The sequence below is a fragment of the Andrographis paniculata genome, unplaced genomic scaffold (assembly GCF_009805555.1).
Source record: "Andrographis paniculata isolate CXL003 unplaced genomic scaffold, ASM980555v1 Contig64END, whole genome shotgun sequence".
Lineage (NCBI taxonomy): Eukaryota > Viridiplantae > Streptophyta > Magnoliopsida > Lamiales > Acanthaceae > Andrographis > Andrographis paniculata.
The window spans coordinates 623,160-645,763 of NW_026137600.1; the positions used below are offsets into that span (position 1 = coordinate 623,160).

Consider the following 22,604-nt stretch of genomic DNA (forward strand, 5'->3'; position numbering starts at 1 on the left):
CAAATAATTATAAATTAAAATTAATATAATTAAATAATTTAATTAAAATTTAAAAATTATAAATTATAAAATTTAAAATATAATAAATATATAATCATATTTTCAAAAAATATATATTATGTAAAACAAATCGAAATATTTATTATTTATTATGTAAAAATCAATTTTACATTTAAAATATCATATCAAAAGATATTTATATCACATCATACAATTATTTAAATTCAAAAGTTTTACTATTCAAATCTCAACTCAAAATTCAAACCTCAAACACAGCTTTTATAAAAATTAATTTATAATTCAAAATATTACAAATACATATTTATATAGAATTAAATATTAATTCAACTGAATTTTTTATTAATTCCAAATTCCAAATTTAAACTTAAAAGTTGTAAATTTCGATTGGGACTGTATCCTGAGACTTATCATTATCATTTTGACTGTAAGAAATTTTTAGCCAAAGATAATCATGAGGCATATCACAGTCATCAACCTCAACCCACCTGTGATGAACAGCTAAAGTTTTGATTAATCATCTACTTATCTTTTAGTCCTCCGTCCCACGTAGCGTGTCTATAGACACAATATTTTAGAAGAAATATAATTAATAGATAATTAAGATTATATTAGTAAAAATAATTATCCTATAATATAAATAATTATAAATTAAGATTAAGATAACTAATTAATTTAATTAAAATTAAAAAAAATTAAAAAGTTTAAAATGAGATTAAAATGTATAATCATTTTCCAAAAAAAAAAGTGACATGGTATGTGGGACGGACAGAAACGGCAACGTGAACATAGTACGTGGGACGAAGAAAGTAATAATTAAAGGGGTGTTTGTTTGAAATATTTTAATTTTGTGTTTGAATATTTAAATAGTTGTTTTATTATAGTAAAAATAACCACATATTAACATTAAATTATTTTTTATTTTTATATAAATAACAATATACTATCATATATATATTTATAAAATAAAACAAATATATACTCCCTCTGTTCCATTAGAAGGGTGACGTTTGTTTTTTGTATGTAGATTTTTGAATATTAGTATTATATTAAATTGTAGTAAAAAAGATAAATAATACTGTAATATAAAAATAATGACATTTATATAGGATGTGTTCGTTTGAGGGTTTGGATTTTGAGTTGAGATTTGAATAGTAAAAAATTTGAATTTGAATAGTTGTATGGTGTGATATAAATAGGTATTAATGTGATGTTTTGAATGTAAAATTGATTTTTAGTATAATATAAAAAATGAAAAATATGTGTTTGATTTGATGTTTTTTTTAGGGATAAAAATTGGATCAATAGTGTAAATCCAATCCCCAAAACAAACACACCCGTAATATATTGTAAGTTGAAAGGGTATTTATTTTGTTAAGTAGGTAGTACAATTACTAAATTAGAAAATAGTAACCTTATTTTGAGACGGACAAAAATGAAAAATGATAAGCTTTCAAATGAGATGGAGGGAATATATGATTTAGTTGTGTAAGTAAAAAAATTAGTGTTAAAATATGAATGTATCAATAAAAATAATCACAATATAATAAAAAAATAAAATAAATTGTTAGTACGATACAAATTAAAAGAAAATTTTAAATTATAAATTTAAAATATGATTAAATTATAAAATAATTTCGAAAAAAGGAAATTGAGATATGATAAAACAAAAGTAAAAAATTTAACATGATATGTGAGTCAAAGTGAGTATTATTTCTTAAATTTACTAAAAAATAAAACATAATTAACTCTCTATTAAATACTCCCTCCGTAAGAATAATAGTATTTTAATTATAGTGGATAGGTAAAAATAGCAAAATGATATTTTTAACCTTACTTTTTTACCAAAAAGTAATGATGTGATGTAAAGTAAAGTAAATGTATTTGTGAAAAAAATGGGAGATTTAATGAAATGGTTACACGTCTCAAAATAAAAATATATATACTTTCTAGCTGGACGGAGGGAGTATATATTGCGTAATTAGTAAGTAACTAATAAGTATATTAGTAAAAATAATTATATTTTAATAAAAATAATTATAAATTAATTTAATTAAATAATTAAATTAAAATTATAAATTATAAATTATAAATTTTAAAATATAATTAAAATATATAATTATATTTAAAAAAATAACAAATTATATAATACTTTAAAAAAAAATAAATTAAATGGGACAAAAAAAAGTATAATTTTCTTTTTATTACATTAGTTAATTCTTATGTATAAATAAATAAGAAGGGCAGAATGCCTAGGATACCTGGGTCAGAACTGTACGGTAGGGTGTCTGAATCATCACCATTGAGTCCATGTTATGCTCTACTATTCTCACTCCCCAATACAATACTAATTAATGGCGAGCAAAAAGGCCGAGGCCAAGCCCCCACAAAATTCAGACACGTACACACACCACCCCCCGACAAAATCCCTTTTCTCTCACAACAATTTCATTCTCCCATAAACACTTTTTAGCCACTAATATCCATACAATTCACAGACATCTTCATGTGTCTGCATGTATTGTATTGTCCTCCCTCTCTCTCTCTCTCTCTCTCTCTAACCCCATCTCTCTATCTATACATCTTTTTCTACATCTATATCTCTCTCTCTCTCTATATATATATACACACCTGGCAGTGCCACCGTCCCACTCCCATTTTCATCAGACTCCCCCTAGCTTCTCCATCCTCTCTCTAGAACCCTCCATCCTCTCTCTAGAACTATCTCTCTCTCTCTCTCCCACAACAACTGAATATCCCTCTTCTTCCTTTCCTTCTTGCAAAGACATATCCTAAGATCTGTAATCCATCATGGGTATTTCTATGGTGTGTATGACACTGCTGTTCTACACCTGGATCAGCTCTACAGGTAAATCAAAATCAAAATCAAAATCCTTATATTAATAAAAACAATCTTTCCCTTTTTGTCAAATTTTCCCACAAAGGGCTTCTTCTTCTTCTTCATGAGTTTCTTGCACTTATTCATCAGATGCAAACTTCTGTGTGTGCAACAATGGGCTAAGCGACAGTGTTCTTCAGAAGAACATAGACTATGCTTGTGGGCATGGAGCAGATTGCTCTGCCATCCAGCCTAATGCAGTGTGTTACAATCCCAACACTGTCAAGGACCATTGCAGCTATGCTGTCAACAGTTATTACCAGAAAAAGGCCCAGGCTCCCGGCAGCTGTGACTTCCAGGGCACTGCCACTGTCTCCCCAAATCCCCCTAGTATGTATCTCTCTCTCTCCTCTCTCTCTCTCTCTCTCTCTAAACAAGTTATTGACACATGTTTTTGGGTCTTCTTTTTTTTGTTTTTTCGGTTACCTGCAGGTGCTGGCTCTGGATGTACGTTTCAGTCTACTCCCAGGTGATTCTTGGGGTTCCTTTTCTGTTTTTCTTTTAGAACTTTAAGGTAGTAATAGAAGATGAAAATGGAGGTGATGTTGTTGTCTTTACGAAGGTATTCAAGATTTGAAGCTAAGATAGTAGGAATCAGACAAACTTAAGAGGAATCGAAACAAGTCCTAGCCTAATAGAGTTGTGTTAGATTTTGGGAGAAATTCTGAGTATTAATAATGCATTAGGGCCTCCTTATAAGAATGGCACAAAAGTTAAATATGTCTAAATAATAAGTTTATCTACTACTTGAAATGGGGCATGGATCAGCTGTTTGATCCGGATCAAGTCAACATGGTGCTATTTGACCACATTTATTACACATATAATGCACGGTGACCAACTATATCTATACATGTTTCAGCATATTTATAATAAACCATAAATTATATTATAACTCAGTATATGCTATTTTATAACATACCATATACTGCTGAGATATTTATTACACCCTTATAGCATATGTTGAGATATATATAAACATATACTGGCCACCCTTGTAGAATATGTTGACCCGATCAAATTAGTACTAGTACTATGCTGACTTGGCCGGATCGACACATGATCTGCAAGCCTTCAAATGACTATGTCTATTATCTTAGTGTAGGGTCCGATCTTGTTGTCCTAAAGTTTTTTGTGTAATTGCCCCTTCATCGGGATGGTTATAGTTGATATACATATAAAACAGACAACATATAATCCCCTGTAGTATTTGTTGACCCAATCAAATTAGTACTATACTGAGTTGGCCGGATCAACACAGGATTTACAGCCCTTCAAATGACTATGTCTATCATCTAAGGGTGTGTTTGTTTGGGGATTGGATTTTAAATATATTATTCATCCCATTTTTTTCCCCAAAAAATATCAAATCAAACACCTATTTTTTATTTTTTATATTATACTAAAAATTAATTTTACATTCAAAACATCACATCAACACCTGTTTATATCACATCATACAACTATTCAAATTTAAAATTTTTACTATTTAAATCCCAACTTAAAATCCAAACCCCCAAACAAACACACCCTTAGTGTAGGGTCCGATTTTGTTGTCCTAAAGTTTTTTGTGTAATTGCCCCTTCATCGGGAAGGTTAAAGTTGATACACATAAAACAGACAACATATAATTGTAGGTATGTTTTATGAACATATTTATTGTGCTAAAATCAATAATTGTAGGTCTGTCCTTACATCATGTGTTGTCTGCCTTGATATCGTGTACTGTCAGCACTGTATCAAATTTTATAATATTCAACACAGTAACAGCCACCCCCTCCATTGATACACTCAACCATCAAAATGTATTAGGTCGAAAGTTCCGGTAATAAACAAGGAAATCGATCAAGATTGATCGATGTTCATGGCATTATAGGCCTATTAGTTATGAACTATTGTGTCTTTGATCATTGTGAATTATCTCTCTCTTTATACTTAATTCAAAAACATTGAACAGTGCTGGAGGCACCACAACTCCTCCAAGCACCGGGGGCACAATCACCCCCCCTACCAGTGGGGGCACTACACCGATGACACCAAGCACCGGTGGTGCAGTTGCACCGCCTACAAGTGGAGGAACCACGCCGACTACTCCAAACACTGGTGGGATGCTTGCACCACCCACCAGCCCGAGCACCGGAGGAACTTCAACCACTCCAACTACAGGCGGCACAACCTCGCCAACAACCAGCCCGACTTTCGGTGGATCCTCCACCCCAGGTGTCTTTCCGGGCACTAGTACAGGTATTCCAACGAGCAGTCCATTTGGGGGCACAGACAGCAGTGCTAGTGTGAAACTGTGCACTAGCAGTGCCACCGTGGCTCTTGCAGGTCTGTCTATACCTCTCATACTTTATGAGTTGATCCATCCTAGAATGTAAGAGTGGACTTTCTGGAGGGATAACTAGATTTGGTGCTAGAAATGAGAGGATTCATCACATGATTTAGTAATTCATCTTTGATATAATTCACCCTTGGTTTTGGGGCCATATAATTTTGTTCTTTTGGGGGACAAGATTCGGTTATTAGGGTCCCTTTTGCTATGTGCATTTAGATGTTATATGTGAAGGGGGTGAGTGTTACACTTTTATGCTGTAATGCTTATTACAGGTATTGTTATTAATTCCATTACTTATTTGTCTGTTTAAGTTTTCGAGCATTCACTGTCATGAAGTTAAAAAACAAACAAAGAAAGCCCTTGGGGATCTTTCTTTACTAGTGTAGTTTCTTTGAGAATTATACAACAATTTGCAGTACTTTAAAGGATCCTAATGTTCTTCCGAATTGCTATTCGAATCCTAAGTGGTTGCTGAGCTTACAAACCAAACAATTCTGATTCAATATAGCGACTAATGATATACTTTCTCTGAAGACAAATTTGACAGGTCCTTGACATTTGTACTAATTTAGAATGGTTATATAGATCAAGTATTTGAAATCTTGACCCTCCACATCAAGACAAAGATGGATGGTCAAGAATCAGGATCTAACTAAAATGGGGTATAGGTTTAATTAAAGCCGACAACCAAACAGTTACTGGACAAACTTAATGGTCAAAACAATAAACAAGAGTTTCTTAGCTCTCCATTAAAGTTCATATTGTTTATATTTGCGTTCAACTCAGTCAAATAAATCCTCCTAGAGATAGCACTAATATTCTTAGGTAGGGAATTCCAAATCAGAAATGGGTCAGTGCAAGAGGCACAGCATATCAGCTTTGTTAGGAATGCAATAAAATACCAAAGGGATCATCAAGCATTTGTTGCTAAGGATTACCTGGTTGGCAAAACTGTTGTTCTTGGCGACATGGCCAGGCACATCTGCCTCGGCACACATCTTGATTGTGCAATCACAAACATGTCGGTTGCTGTCACCATTGCCTTCTTTGTTTCCTGAGTTTGGAGAGAGCACACCTGAAAAGCCAAAGTTTTGGTTTATTTAGCACGTGTACAATGCAGCTGCTCTGTTAAGCAATCCAATTTATAGGTGTCAATTTAGAACTCCATTAGATATCGACGGATGCAGGATAATGGAGCAAGATGGGTTCAATAGCAGATTATGGAGAACATAAGAGTTTACAGGTATTTAGGAAGCATACCTACATTAGCTGACGGTAACTTTCTTCGCGGGAATTCGCTTCTCACTCTTTTCATCAGCATACACCTGGCTACAAATGATCAGTTTCACACATTGACCACTTGGTGTTCCACACATGAGTGTGTATACTGGATTCTTCGACTTTTCACTATCATTCTTTGATCTGGATCTCATTCTCAACTTCACCTTCTTGTATGGACGCATCTTGGATCTGCCCAGATCATCCATGTAGACCTCCTTGGCAAACTGGAAAGGCAGAGGCTAGGCTTTCTTGGCAGGACTGGGTGTGGCTTTGGTAATGGTCTCCAGTTTATGGGAGGTCAAGCTGCTGTGGTTATGCTGCAGAAGATGCTGTTCACGTGTGTCAGCTTGAAGATGAAAAATCTTCCAATATCTGAACAAAAATATAGGTTAATAATGCATAATCATTTGATAAGAATATACTACAAGCTCTTCCACTAGTAAGCACAATTTAGGGCGTTGTCCTGTTTGGACAGTGTAGTAGATCCTCAAGTAAACCAAAACCGCTCCTTGTAACTATGCTAATGGTTTGCTAGGCAGCACAAAGAAATTGGAAAGAGCCCGTCTAAATCAATGAAAGAAAAAAAAGAAGAAGAAGAACCAAACAATAATAAATGAAGATCCAGATATATTAAGAACATTGAGCTGTGGATTGTACAAATTTATCTTGCAGCGAGGATGAGCAGAATGCCAAGCAACCACATTAGTACACCACTTAAATATGAAATAAAACTTCATACCTCTTCAAACTGAGGATAATTCTTCAGGAAGTCGGTTTCTTTGGTTTTAGAAGATAAATATAAGTTACAATAAAATCATTTAATTAAGGATCACTAAGAGAGGTCAGAAACAATAACTGGGCTCCGTGTATGCTAGTCAAGCTTTTCATCTGTAAACCAATATGCTTTCCATGCAATAGAAGGTGACGAGAGCCGTTCTGTCCTCCACCCTGATGACTGAAGCTGCCAGGCAAAGTAAAGAAAAAAGATATAAATGAACAAAAAAAAAAAAAAAGAAAAGAAAAAGAAGATGAATTAAAGAAGGGTGTGTTTGTTTGGGAGTTTGGATTTTGAGTTGGGATTTGAATAGTAAAAATTTTGAATTTGAATAGTTGTATGATGTGATATAAATAGGTGATGATGTGATGTTTTGAATGTAAAATTGATTTTTAGTATAATATAAAAAATGAAAAATAGGTGTTTGATTTGATATTTTTGGGGGGAAACTTTTGGATGAATAGTGGAATTTTATCCAAATCCATCAAACGAACACACCCGAAGAAGTTGAGGCTCTAATATTGGAGGGCAGCAGGAAAGCTGTACACAAAGCTGATACTGAATAAGTATTACATGAGAAGATACAAATAAAGTCATTCATCATCTCCCAAAACACAAATCATCAAAAGATGGAAGACTTGAGGATGGTTATGCCAAAAGATGTGCAATATTAGCTACTCCAGAGATAAACTTCAAAAAAACGATATGGGTGGGGGAAGTGGTACTCGCTCTCCAATGCATAAGGCTAATTTAACCTAATAAATTGTAGTGTTATATGAAAACACAATACTTACAGTCCTTGACTTTAGAAAGAACAATCTTTGTCTCATGCTTTTCATGTTTTTCGGATTACTTCTCTCATAACAAAGAGTTTATATTTCAAGACATAGTAAATTCTATTACTGCATGGAAATCAAAAGGTTCTTAAACAAATGGCAGTGTAGTATAAGATTCATCTTATAGTTTTTCCAACAAAAATCTACAAGACCAGAAATTGTTTTTAGCCCTGCTTCTTGAGTATCATCTGGCTAGCACAAGTATATTGCTCTGAGTATACCCTTTCAACCGCCATATTGTGAAACAAGGCACAATTTGTGAATCTTAATTTGTGAAAAAAAAAAGGTACAATTAGTGAAAAGTACCTTGAGAACGAATGTGTCATAATTTGTTGCCATCCATGACTGACTCTGAAGATGCAGAGAAGTATCTTTATTATCATCAAATTTTGCAAAAGTAAGGGCATGAATGTAAGCCTGCAAGATATCTCTAGATGTGGAATCTTTATGGATGATAACGATGACTGAACTCTTTCTTTGCAGCAAGAGATACTTTCCTGGCACATTGAAACATGTCAATGAGACATCATTCTTGAATTGAAATTTAATTCATAGAAGGGTATAAATGAGCTTACCTTTGTTGTAATAAGAGGTGGCAAGAGATGTAAGCTCCATCCTATTTTCCATGAAAAGGAAGAACACTGATCAATCAATTTTACACTTGCTTAAGGAAAAAAAAAAAAATTACGTATGTGATTAAGATTATGTTAATAAGGATGAGGAATAAGTTAAGAAATCTTGAAAAACAAGTTATACAAGACAGTTGTCAACATGTTATGAACAAGCAGAAACCTTACACTTGGTTATTATCAAGTGAAGAAATCCGGGCACCTAAGAATATTCTATGGTGCAAATATCCATCACTATTTCTTGCCCATAAACTCATCCACTGAGGTAGAACATGCTCCATCCCAGAGACCAGTTTGGGAGAAAGAACTGGAAAACCACGAAGCAAAATCTGGGATCAGTTGTTCGAATGCACATAAAGAAGTGCAGTGATGAAATACCAACAACTTGGTTTCATAGACAAATACAAATATAAATAGCAAACAATTTCAACGTGTCTTTGCAATTCTCTCGATGATGAGTGAACAGAAAAAGGAACAATAAAACACTACATCATACTAACATGTGTAATAGTTCCTAGCATCAAAATAGCAAGTAAGAAACATGAAAACTGTCAAAAAGTAGCTCAGAGTCAATGTCACACCTTGACCAGTCTCCATATAGTGTGTCAATAGAATTGAGCTTCTTTCGAAATTTAATGTATTTAGTGAAAGGCAACAAACAGCCTTGTAATTAGCTGCAAGAAACCCAAGAGATAGCACATGAAATGCAAAACTAAAAGGATAAACTTGGATGAACTCGGAGTAATGTTTTTTAAGGCATGAGGAAGCTGCTGTGAATAGTATGCAATATGAACAATAAGAACATCTAGGGAGACTAACCATACATATGAAAGACGGTGAGAGACAGAAAACAAAACCAAATGATCAATGAATGTCCCATGGTAATGCGTGCAAGGAGCATTCCCAAAGCCATCCCCATCATTGTTGCAACTGTCTCTTGGCTTCCTTCCTTAACAAGTATAGAATTAGTTCATATGAATATAATAAACATTAAGTTGATGCAATCACTTATTTGATCATTGCATGCCATACCTTAGCAGATATATCTGCTGCATTATTCTGTAATGCAAAATGCTGCGTTAAAGCTGCTCTTGTGGCACCACTGGCAACACCAGCTAATTTAACATGATGTAAAATCAGATGTAAGAAGCTACGTTAGAGAAAACCCTCTTACAGGTCACAACTAAATGTTTCATCTCTCACATCCAGAAGATAGGATGGAAATTAATAAGTACTATAACCTAGCACAGAGTTACTCAAACACACTTCCAAACTTCCAAACTTACTAAATGATCTGGATATGCTCCCTGCGCATACAATAATCACAAATGCTGATGGAAACAAAGGGGAAAGAAGGTCCATCAACATACCTGCCAAAAATTTCATATTCTTCCATGAAAAGAACAAATTCATAAAAAAAAAAAAAAAAAAAAAAAAAAAAAAGGAAGAAGAAATAAGAAAGAGAAGAAACATTAAAGAAAATACTGTTACCCAGTGAGTAAACTAGTTAAACTAGTTAAACATTAAAGTAAATTACAAAAAGAATCGTGGCCAGTACATTAAACTAGTTAAATTTACAAGTTTATGTATTGCAAAAATATTAAGTTTGCCATGTCATAGGGGAAAAAACATACAGCATTAAAGAAATCTTATCCTTCTTAAGATATGAAGTGAAAAGAGAATTATCCAATGTATTCCTACATTAAGCTTTTAGCAAAGACAACTATCTCAGATCATTCATACCAATTATACCACTATTCACAATGATACTGAGCAGCATTTGGATTTAAATGAAACAAATGAAGAAAGCAATGAGACAACATTACCAAGGTCATTCATGAGATCCGCAACCAGACGCCACATTTTGGCATTGCTATCTAGGTTTGCACCCTAATGAACAAAAAATGTAGTGTAGCTAGTGTTATTAGGCAGGATTGATGTAAACAGACCACATTGTATGGAAAGAATACTCAAAGAGTTCCTTTTCCTTCTGTTACTGTCGTCAGCAAATATAACACAGTACAAACAATTCAAGTCTCAGAATTTTATGCCAGAATGAAAAGACATCAAAGAAGCATCAAATGTACCTGGTAAAACGTAAATAAGATGCCTCCAAGCATTCCAGTTAAATCCCTCAGAAACCACTGCAAAAGGTTCTCATACAAGGATATTGTAGGGAAAACATAAAGATAGGATTAAACAAGTGTAGGAAAATGCCATTCAAAACCAAATATGTCAATATAAATACCTGAAATGTAGCCCCAAGAACGGTAGCAGACTTCTCGCCAACCCCAATAGCACTTAGAAGAGCCTGAAAAGGATCAACATATGCTAACAATTACTCTGATATAGCATTTGAAATTCTCTTTGCTTCTAGTGCATCACCTGGGTAGAAAGCATCATTCTCATATAAGTTGACAGACCCTGCATGAAATCAAATCATAAATACCTCTTGCCACAATGAGAAGAAACAAGAGCAAAATAAAAATAATTAAAAAAAAATGAAAAAAAAAAACTGCTTTTTCAAAGAAAAGTTTTTCAACCTGCAATGAATCCCATATCTGAAAAGGAACGTAGTCAGGTGTAACACTGCTGGGAAATCCCTGTATTTTGAAACCACCCACCTCAGGTAAAATCGCAATAAGTTCTGATATAAGTACATGAAAAAATAGTAATACTAATAATGATAAAAAAAAAAAAAAAAGTGGTTGTGCACCCAATAATTTTTTTGGTGACATGATTGCAGACAAATATTACTAAAAAATACAATATACACATATTAACACAATATAATATATATATTTCATCCACTCACAAATAGTCAATAATTTAACACAAAATAGTACTCCCCCTTCTCATATAAGAAACAACATTTTGATTCCGGCACGAAATTTAGGTGGGTAGAATAAAGTGAAAATTAAGTGATGTGATAAATGAGAAAATTGTACTAAATTAATTATTTTTTATTTTGGAAATATTGCATTGTACGTGAGACATACCAAAATAAAAAATATTGCAGATACGTGGGACGAAGAGAGTATCTTTCTATTACCGATTCGAGTGTCCATACCTAATATAAAAAAACATATCCATCTAAAAATACAAAATGAACACACACGGAGATTTAGCTCATGAACCATGAAATTTGCTCTTCTAACATGTTTGTAGAATTTTACAGACACCTATATAATTTTGGCACTATTCAATTTTTTCAAAAACATCACATAATCACATCAATACATTTTTTATCAAAAAAAAAAATCAAATCAAATCAAATCAAACACTAACTTTATCATTCTCAAAATTTTCAAAATTCCAAGTTTGTTTGGTTTTGATTCAAAATCGAAAATTTCAATTTGGTTTTGTCTTAAATTTTTCAAAACCTCATATGTATTTGTGTTTAAGACACAAACCAAACATACCACAAAACTTCCAAAAGTCTCATGTCTAAATGAAGCCTCGATCTTTCAACAAATTATAATTTTCTCTACAAAAAACAAATAAGAAAATAACATTTCCTAAAATTTACATCACATAACAATGTGTGCAGATCATAAATACTGAAACCTAATCAGCCAATACTTGGGAAAGTTTAATTCACCAATCAAGAACAAGTTAGGCAATCTATACATGCTTACCACACGCATGAAAATCAGCTGATAACAATAAAAACTCTCATAAATTCAAACAAATTCTCCAATTGCATCAAGAAAATCAGCACTAATCCTTAAGGAATGAAAATCCTCACCTCGGGAATAAAGGCGTCGAGGATTCTCCGAGAAAACTGATTGAAACGGCGTGCAGATTTCGTAACAGAGTCGCTGGAAACTGTGATTGTGGCTGTCTTCGTAAGCTTCGAGGAATCAGTTCCGTTCCATTCTTCGATCACGGCAGTTCTTGATCGGCGTAGCCGCTCCTTACTGCTCTCTCCTTCCATTGTCTCTTCTGACATTTTTTTCAGTTGACACTTGACAGACAGCTAATTCTAATTTTCTTTTAAGCCCAATATTTATTGCTTATTCTGATTGACCCCCTCTGGATGCACTAATTACAAAATTGGACAGTTTAAGGGGTGTGCGTCGGGACCCGACCCAAACTATCGGGTACCATTTAATTTTTAATCGTTATTAATTTAAACGTTAGTAAATAAAATAATAAAATAATATAATCATTCATGTATATATATTATAAATATAAGGATGAATATAATTTATATTATATTAAAAATATTATAAGAAATTTTATGTCATGTATATATATTACTCACTTCGTTTCACTTAATTTTACCTAATTGTCACAGAATTTTAGATATGATGTAATTAATAAATAATTAAGAAATATATATGAATAAAAATAATTATAATTTAATAAAATAATTATATATTAAAATTAAAATTATGAAAATTAAATAATTTAATTAAAAAAATAATTATAAAATTTAAAATATAATTAAAATGTACCATCATAATTTTAAAAAAATAATAATAAATTATATAGAACTAACGGAAATAGAAATATAAGACATGAAGTATTATTATTAACTTAGTTTACAATATATTCATTAGTAAATATAATAATTTTTTAAAAAAAATTTAGATACCGATGGGATTTCGGGTATGAAATCAGACTAAAATTTTTAATCAAATACCTGAAATTCAAAATATGTATATATTTAAAAAACACGTACTCAAGTCACTCAACTAACCCGAACCCAATCAGGTTGGATCGAATCCGGGTAATGCCCGCTCGTATCTTATACGCTGCTAATTCTAATTTTCTTTTAAGCCCAAATATATAGGTTATTCTAATTGACCCCCTTGGATGCACTAATTTACAAAATTTGACACCTTTTTAGATGCCTAATTTTCTCAGTTCCTTCGCTCCGCCGCACCGGCGATCAGTCCAGAGGCGATTCAGCGGAGGAGAATGCGGAGATTATCTGCAGCTTTTCTTACAAGGCGATGCTTCTCATCGGAATCCGAAATTCCGAGCCTATATTCATTCCTCCAACCATCAATTTTTGCACTGAAAACCCCCAATCATCAGCCACAGGAATCGAGGAAGAATCCCTACTCGGCTCCGATTTCAGAATCTCAGAAATCCAACCTCGAATCGGCGCTGCAGAAATCTCTCTCCGGCAGCAACACCGACGAGGCATGGAAGTCCTTCAAGGCTCTCAGCAACCGCTCGTGTCTTCCGAGTAAGTTCCTCACCAATTCCTTAATCGCGCACTTATCATCGCTTTCCGACACGCATAATCTCAAGCGAGCATATGCTTCGGTAGTTTACGTGCTGGAAAAGCATCCGTCTCTGTTAGAATTCGACACTGTGAAGGCACTTTTGAATTCCTTTCGCGCTGCCAACACCAGCGCCCCTGCTTTCGCGCTGGTGAAAGCCATGTTCAACAATAGATTCTTCATGCCTTTTGAAAATTGGGGGAATATCCTCATCGATATATGTAGGAAGAACGGTAGCTTTGCTGCTTTTGTTAGTGTGTTTCATGAAACTTGCACCATTGCTGTCGATGAAAAACTTGATTTCATGAAGCCTGATTTGACTGCTTGCAATGCTGCCATGGAGTTTTACTGCCATGAAGCTGAATCCATTGCTGATGCTGAGAAAGTAGTCGAAATTATGTCGACTTTAGGCCTCCATCCCGATGATTGCACCTTCGAATGCCTTGGTTATTTGTATGCAGTTAAAGGACTAAACAACAAGGTAGCAGAATTAGAGAGTTTGATATGTAAGCTTGGAGTTTCTGATAAAGCAAAGTTTTTTCATAGTTTGGTTCGTGGGTACTCGAAATCGGGCGATATAGAGTCGGTTTGCGCTACAATTTTACGGGTTTTAAAAGAATTCGAAGGATTCGTTCTTAGTCAAGAAACTTGCAATGAAGTGGTGAAAGGTTTTATGCAAAACCACGATTGGAAGAGCTTATCGAAACTGATTCTCGAGTGTCAAAAGTTGGAGCCTCCGTCGATTGTTGTCGAAAAATCTTTCGGATACGGCATTATGGCAGCTTGTGTTAGTCAGGGCTTACTCGATAAGGCGCACGGAATCCTCGACGAAATGAATGCGCACGAGGTCTGCGTTGGGCTCGGCGTTTACGTCCCGATCTTGAATGCTTATTGCAAAGAACGAAGAACGGCGGAAGGCGCTCAATTGGTTACCGAGATTAGTAGTTTAGGGCTACGGTTAAATCCCGACATATACGACGCTCTAATCGAGACGTCGATGTCTTGCCAAGACTATAAATCATCGTTCAGCATATTCCGCGACATGCGAGAATCGAGGATAAGCGAGTTAAAGCCAAGTTACTTAACGATCATGACGGGTTTAACCGAGCACCATCGCCCAGAGCTGATGGCAGCATTTCTAGACGAGGTCGTTAACGACCCGAGGATCGAAATCGCGACGCACGATTGGAACTCGATAATCCATGCTTTTTGCAAGGCCGGGAGATTGGAAGACGCTCGAAGAACTTTCCGGAGAATGATCTTCCTCCAGTACGAACCCAACGAGCAGACGTACCTATCGCTCATCAACGGGTACGTCGCGCTCGAGAAATACTTTAGTGTTCTGATGCTGTGGAATGAGGTGAAGAGGAAAATATCGAGCCACGGCGAGAATCGGTTGAGGCTGGATAATAACCTCGTCGACGCGTTTCTTTACGCGCTGGTTAAGGGCGGATTCTTCGACGCTGTGATGCAGGTGGTGCAGAAATCGCAGGAGATGAAGATGTTCGTCGATAAATGGAGATACAAGCAGGCGTTCATGGAGACGCATAAGAAACTGAGAGTGGCGAAGCTGAGGAAGAGGAACTTTCAGAAGATGGAGGCTTTGATCGCCTTTAAAAACTGGGTTGGTTTGAGCTCGTGATACCCGATCGAATCGAACGTGTGTCGAACTAGTAAAGTATGATATATTCGAGAAGCTTGATTAATCGTATTTTTGTCGAAGATCTTGTGCAGGGATTGATGGATCAATGGAAGATCGTTTGTATCGACTGCTAAAGTATAATGTATTCGAGAAGCTGGAATTCGAATTCCGTGAGGTAATTTTCGTTGAGTTCTTTAGCTTGATGTAGAGAAGAAAATTTCTTGTAGCTGTTCGCACGTAGTTATTCTTAACCGTGCCGAAATATATGATTATGATACCATTATAGAATATAAAAATTTACTAATTATATAATATCATTTTGAATTTGATTGTCATGTTAGATTTTTTAATATTAATTATTATATCAAAATATAGTAAAAATTAAAGAGTTAATGATAAACGTGACTTATAATACTAATATAATAATATTTTTTAAAAAAAATGTAAATGATTAAAATACCCTACTTTTTAAAGAATTTTAAAGAGTATGTTAGAATAAAAATTAAGGGTAATATGAAAAAGTATAATAATTTTGTTATAAAGTAGGGACCACGGCTACTAAATAAAGAAATATGTGTTTAATTATCAAAATATTCATATTCGGAATTAGTTGGTTGTAAATATGTGTTTAATTATCAATATATTATACAAATAAAATAGATGAAATGTACTTTTTGAAAATAATAAATAATTAGAAATTTAAGTTACGGTTGTCTTCATTTTACAAGTATGAAATAAAATATTGATGAATTAATTATATATTTTTTATTGTAAGAATGATATTTATCACATTTCATCTTCTTTATTTGCATAATTCATTGCAAAACTTACAAAATTTATAGATATTGAACCGTTTTTGAGGTAAAATTTTTAAAAAAAACTCCACAATTTATTTCGGAATGATACCCGAAGAAAAAAAAAAAATCGTTGACATTCAATTGAGTTTGAAACTTCTGGACCAATTTTCAAAATATTAGAAAAAAGAATAATCCCTCCATTCCAAATAATTATTCTAAAAAAAATAAATTTAAAAAAATATTAAAGTGTGTAATCATTCGCATAAACGACAACGTAGACATGGTACGAATAATAATAATAATAATAATAATAATAATAGTATAAAATTAGATCGTCCTGAGGAATTTTTTTACCAACTTTCAATTCGAATTTATAATGAGTAAAAATCATTTTTGGGACAAAATTATCAAGTTTGGTTCCATTAAAAAAAAATTATCAATTTTAGTTCCACTCAAATGAAAATTTATCAATTTTAGTCCCAAAATGGTTGACTCGGACTGAACACGGCCGTGTTGGATGACTCAGAAGGTGACTGGGCATCCCTGGCAGCCAACACGGCCGTGTTGGTCTCAACACAACCGTGTTGATTACCCTGCACTTCTGAACACGGCCGTGTTCCTGCCCGTGTTCTGAACACAATCATGTTCCTGCCCATGTTCTCAACACAGCCATGTTCTAGGCCATGTTCCTGCCGATGTTCTCAAGACAGCCATGTTCTAGGCCATGTTCACGACTATGTTTTCAATATTTTAGGTCATATTTATTATTTTTTTTCACTTGGTTAAAATTATTTGATATATATATTTATACTTTAACAAAAATATTTTTTACAATTATTTTATAATATAAAAAATAATCAATTTTTAATATTTTTAAAATATATAAAAATAATAATATTTTAAAATAATACTCCATCCGTCCCACGTTGGATATCTGGGTCACTGTAGACACGAGAATTTAGGATAAATATAATTAGTAGATAATTAAGAATGTATTAGTAAAAATAATTATCATATAATATAAATAATTATAAATTAAGATTAAATTAACTCAAATTAAAATTAAATTAAAAAATAGTGCGTAATTATTTAAAAAAAAAAGAAAAGTGACATGGGATGTGGGACGAATATAGACGGCAATGTGGATATGGTAAGTGGGACGGAGGGAGTATTATTAAAAAATATATATTAATATATTATTATATTTATATATTTTAAAAATATTAAAAATTGATTATTTTTTATATTATAAAATAATTGTAAAAATATTTTTGTTAAATTATAAATATATATATCAAATAATTTTAACCAAAAAGTGAAAATAATAATAAATATGACCTAAAATATAATTATATTTAAAACATGGTCGTGAACATGGCCTAGAACATGTTGAGAACATGAGCAGAAACATGACTGTGTTCAGAACACGGGCAGGAACACGGCCGTGTTCAGAAGTGCAGGGCAATCAACACGGCCGTGTTGGCTGCCAGGGACGACCAGTCACCTTCTGAGTCATCCAACATGGCCGTGTTCAAGTCAACACGGCCGTGTTCAATCCCAATCAACCATTTTGGGACTAAAATTGATAAATTTTTATTTGAGTGAGACTAAAATTGATAATTTTTTTTTATGGGACCAAAATTAATAATTTTGATACTGAATAAGACCAAAAATAATTTTTACATAATTTATAATATACAAAAATCTGAGCCAATGACGAAAGCAAAATGTGAAAATTTGAAAGAAAATGCACGATTTGATTCTGATCCCTAAACCAAAATTTTGTACTTTTGCGCAGCTCAGAGAAAACAAAAAAAACGAGCATCGCTGTCGCATGATGTCGGAGATGAACAGCAAACAGAGTTGAAGATTAAACAACAATTCATGGAGGCAACGTGGATCTCAAATTCGCAATCCACAAAAATCCCCCTACCGCATCCCTCCAAAACCCCTGTTCATTCCCCGTCACTCAATTTCTCTCACTAATCAATCGCCAATGGCGATTTTCAACAACGTACGCACGAAATCCAGCCACCAATGCTCCAAACCCCCCGATTCATTTCCCCCATCGTTTTCACAACTCCAACTTCCAGATTCCCCCAATTTCAGAATTCGTGGCCACTATCTGTCGAAATCTTCGTCGCTCCGAGAAATCCGACTCGAATCGATGGATTCTCGTCGATGATTATGATTCTCTGAAGAAATGGATCTATGGATCGTTGCAGCCGCCGCCGGCGCTGGATACATGGCGAAGAATCTGCAGAATCTGAATCTGAATCCGTCCGCCGAGAAGAGGGAAAGTTCGATTACTTCTTCGTCGTACAATCAATCCTCCGAATCGAGGAATTTCCTGCAGCAATTTCGCGACAAAACTTGCCCGCTCCGCCGATTAGCTGAAACTAGGGTTTTGGAGGAGTCTTCAATTTCATCCCTTCCGGAGATGGGGATCGATTCGAATTTTAGGGTTTCGGAAGGAGAGGAATTAGGGTTTCGAAATTGGGAATCGGGAGTAGCTTCCAGTAGCGGTGATGATTGTAATTTGGGATGGGCTTCTAGTCTGCCCTCAGGTTTCAGCTCAGAAGGGGGCCTGGAATTTCTCGACGGTAAGAATCGGAATCGGAATTCCGGCCGGCCGGAAAGGGGGAAGGTTGTCCGGAATAGTCGCCGGCGGCGACTTCGTCCGAACAGAGCAGTACAGTCCTTAGGAGGTTGTGTTGATGATCGGCAATGTAGTGAGGTAGACAGCCTGGGTGTGGATAATCCATGTCTGTCTCCTTCGACATCTCCGGTGAGGCCTGTGTTGGTTACTGATTGGAATTGCATAATCGACTCGCCGGAGAAGAGGCGAGGCAGCCTTCGGATGTTCGATTCCGGGCAGAGATTTTCCGGTGGATCGCAAGGTTTGTTTGAGCTCGATTTTCTTGATTATCGGTTATTGCCTTTGGGTTAGAATTTCTGGATGATGCATATGTTATCATTACTGTGTTTTTTGGTAATCTGAATTTTGTTGTTGATGATTCTATTGATGTTTTGGAAGATATTTAGGCTACGGTTAGTTGTTTTGTACGAATATATTTCTTTCTTGTACTGAAACCAATAATAAATAGCATATGATATGTTCACAAGGGATTTTATAGTAAATTAAGAAATAATAATTTTTTTTTTTTTGTTAATCCGTAGAAGTGTGTAAGATGGTTTGATATTTTTGTTTTTTGTGTATAAAGTATTTGTACTTGCAATACTCCCTCCGATCAATTTCAAAGGGCCATTTTGGATTTTTCAGTAAATTAAAAAATAATAATATTTTATTAATTAGTGGAAGTTACAAAAAGGTTTTGATATTTTTACCATATGATTTTATATATAAAATAATTGTACATGGTACCTTTGTAATTTAAGTAAAAGTTAAGGGTACTTTAATATTAATATTAGTGTATACTTTGAAATGAGATAAATGAAAAAGGTAGAAATGATACTTTGAAATAGAAGGGAGGAAATATAATTTAGGTAAAAATTAAGAGTATTTTTTTATTAATATATGATTAATTTTGCTAAAATAGGAAAGATATACTCTCGAGCGAGAAGAACGAAAATGGTAAAGATAGTATTTTGAGTTGAGACGGGAGGAGAATGTTCCTGTTTATATGTTAATGTAAATCGTATGTTGTATGTCGTTATCTCGTGTGTTGTTGTCATTATGTGTGGTGCTGTCGGCTCAGTAATCGCTGCCTTTATGTTGAATTTGAATCTCGACTTTTAAGGGTTTGTTTCTTTTGCCATCAAACCTCAAGTTTCTACTGTTTGAACTTTATGTTTTTCGCAAAAAAATATATATATATTTTTCTTCTCACAAAACAGCTCAATCATATATTTTTTTAATACCAAACTCAAACCAATTTTTTTTCAAACCGATCAAAAGAAACATATCCGTAAATAGTGCCTAACGAGTTGGCTGCTCTAATTATCCGATTTTGTTTTCTTGAGAGTCTCATCGTTTAGGTGTATCTAGAAGATGTGTGTAGTGGTTGCAAGAGTATTCTCGAATGAGATTTCTTGTTGAATTTTAATCTCGAATATTCTTGATTGATTATCTGCTTTCCTGTAACCAGAGTGTAACATGATGTCTCTCTTTATTACCGGAATGATTATCGGGATTCTGTCTGCGACGATGTCCTGGAAGAACGAAGTCGATAAGCTGAACAAGCTGCTAAAGCAGATGCAGAATTTGGTTCAAGACTTGCAGGATGAGCTCGAAATGAAAGAGATGCTAATGGTGAAAGAGTTACCCGACGAGGGCCATTCGTCTCCCGAAGAACACCGCCAAAAATCTCCACCAACTCACGACACGATTGCCTCACCTTCCGGCGTGAAATTGTTCGAATTCGACATGCTAAAATTGGACGCGAGACAACGCGAGAGCCTCGAGCTGTTGAGCACGATTGAGGCCGAGCTTCAAGCCGAGTTGGAGACACTAGAGAATAACATGAAGAGTACATCCGCCGTGGATCCAATCTCCGGCGTCGTTGAGGTAAGAAATCCGTCTAATTCGAATCTTTATTACACCCCATAAGTATTCAATCTTTCGGTATATTTGTTTAGTGTTTATATTTTTAGGTGTTTTAAAGATAAACGTGAAAGTATATAGGAAATAATGGATGAATGTTTTTTTTTTTTTTTTCTCAGATAATATAAAAGATAATATTTTGTGTTGAAATATTGACTTTTTATGAGTAAATAAAGTATATATTATATGTTTGTGTTAAAATATATATTATATTTTGTAATATTTACGGAGAATCATGCCACTTAAAAATAAGTTAGGTGAACAAACCCATGTTTTGTGTGTTTTTGTTGATTTGGTGTGTTTGTTTGAGGGTTTGATTCAAATAGTAAAATTCGAATAGCTGATGTGATATAAATATATATTAATTTTATATTTTGAGTATATGAAGTTTAATGAATAGTATAAAATTTTTTAAAATTTTATGTGTATATATTGTACTCCCTCCATTCCAATTCAATGAAATGAGGCATTTTGGGATTTTGTAAGAGAGAAATAATAAGTATTTTATTTGTCATGAGTTTTTTTTTTTTTTTATATTTTGCCCGGTAATTTAACGAGTAATTGTATATTTGTAATTTAAGTCAAAATTAATGGTATTTTAGTATTAGTATATGATTATTTTTTCTAAAATAGAAAATGAATAATTTTTAATGAGACAGACGAAAATGGTACTTTGTCCTCGTTGTAACGTTTTGTTTCTGCAGCTCGATCCTGATTTCGAGCCCGAGATTGTTCGGGGAGACTTAAAGCCGGCGAAGGCGAATGCACCATCGGAATCCATAACCGAATCAACAAGCACGACGATGGATTGTTCTCAGCCCGCGAACTATTCCGTCTCCCCGTGGGAGCTGAGCCTACGTCTCCACGAACTAATCGAATCCCGGCTCGAGACGCGCATTAAGGAGCTCGAGACGGCGCTTATCGACAACCCAAATCACACGCTGATTCTCGATTCTCCGACTGCCGGTGTCTTCAGTCGGAAAGTCTCACGTAGCGAAACCGAGTCATCGTCGGATCGCCAGAGCCCGACGTGTATATGCGACGACGAAAGCGAAGATGCCTTGTCTTCTTCGGACAAACATCCGAACGGGTTCGCGAAGGAACGAGACATTCCGGGGGATTTGATTCGAGGTGTAGTGTGTTCGGACAAGCTGACTTCGGCGAGTTTCGTGTCGAATGTCGACTCCGAGAGCGACGACGGCGGCGACGGCGGCAGCGGGGAGTCGGAAATGATGCTGATAAGACGGATCGTGGAGAGGAGGCGATCGTCGTCGAATTTTAAGCTGGAGATCGACTGGGAAGACAGATGAGTTTATAGTCAGGCTTCTTTCGCTTGTAGAAGATAGAGAGAGTGAAATTTTTAAAAATATTATAGTAGATCTTTTTGTTTGTGAGCTTAGAATGTGGTACGTTACGTACATACTGTAAATCACATTTTTCATGAATATTGAGTGTGCATTTACTTTGATACTTTCTTTTTAATTGTTTTAATAAAAACATAAATGTTTGATTTTTAAAATATATTTTTTTAAAAAAAATAAATAATAATAGATAGTTCAAAGTAATATAAAAATAATTTATTTTAATG

General features: G+C 34.4%; 4 protein-coding genes across 6 annotated transcripts; 3 read left to right on the forward strand and 1 right to left on the reverse strand.

The window, feature by feature from the left end:
• Window positions 1-2,580: 2,580 nt before the first annotated feature.
• Window positions 2,581-5,565, forward strand: LOC127261742 (PLASMODESMATA CALLOSE-BINDING PROTEIN 3-like). Its single transcript, XM_051290093.1, has 4 exons — window positions 2,581-2,887; window positions 3,008-3,247; window positions 3,350-3,386; window positions 4,875-5,565. Exons 1-4 carry the CDS (start codon window positions 2,830-2,832, stop codon window positions 5,296-5,298), a joined length of 759 nt encoding a protein of 252 aa, XP_051146050.1. The 5' UTR covers window positions 2,581-2,829; the 3' UTR covers window positions 5,299-5,565.
• A 1,578-nt stretch (window positions 5,566-7,143) lies between these two features.
• Window positions 7,144-12,763, reverse strand: LOC127261741 (protein root UVB sensitive 3). Of its 2 annotated transcripts, XM_051290091.1 has the most exons (14): window positions 12,525-12,762; window positions 11,320-11,379; window positions 11,162-11,200; window positions 11,025-11,087; window positions 10,864-10,920; window positions 10,603-10,666; window positions 10,063-10,146; window positions 9,809-9,891; window positions 9,596-9,725; window positions 9,358-9,450; window positions 8,945-9,083; window positions 8,723-8,763; window positions 8,454-8,644; window positions 7,144-7,497 (listed from the first exon to the last, which is right to left on the reverse strand). In XM_051290091.1, the coding sequence occupies exons 1-14, from the start codon at window positions 12,726-12,728 to the stop codon at window positions 7,408-7,410; spliced, it is 1,338 nt and encodes a 445-aa protein (XP_051146048.1). In that variant the 5' UTR covers window positions 12,729-12,762; the 3' UTR covers window positions 7,144-7,407. The 2 variants fall into 2 exon arrangements, with proteins under 2 accessions (XP_051146048.1, XP_051146049.1); XM_051290092.1 differs by lacking the exon at window positions 10,063-10,146 and having other exon boundaries at window positions 12,525-12,763.
• An 863-nt stretch (window positions 12,764-13,626) lies between these two features.
• Window positions 13,627-18,649, forward strand: LOC127261730 (pentatricopeptide repeat-containing protein At1g69290). 2 transcript variants are annotated; one of them, XM_051290078.1, is made up of 2 exons: window positions 13,627-15,830; window positions 18,251-18,649. In XM_051290078.1, the coding sequence occupies exon 1, from the start codon at window positions 13,703-13,705 to the stop codon at window positions 15,653-15,655; it is 1,953 nt and encodes a 650-aa protein (XP_051146035.1). In that variant the 5' UTR covers window positions 13,627-13,702; the 3' UTR covers window positions 15,656-15,830; window positions 18,251-18,649. The 2 variants fall into 2 exon arrangements, with proteins under 2 accessions (XP_051146035.1, XP_051146037.1); XM_051290080.1 differs by having other exon boundaries at window positions 18,256-18,649.
• Window positions 18,650-19,203: 554 nt separating this feature from the next.
• On the forward strand, window positions 19,204-22,484 carry LOC127261732 (uncharacterized). Its single transcript, XM_051290081.1, has 3 exons — window positions 19,204-19,352; window positions 20,633-20,980; window positions 21,721-22,484. The coding sequence occupies exons 2-3, from the start codon at window positions 20,669-20,671 to the stop codon at window positions 22,324-22,326; spliced, it is 918 nt and encodes a 305-aa protein (XP_051146038.1). The 5' UTR covers window positions 19,204-19,352; window positions 20,633-20,668; the 3' UTR covers window positions 22,327-22,484.
• Window positions 22,485-22,604: the final 120 nt, after the last annotated feature.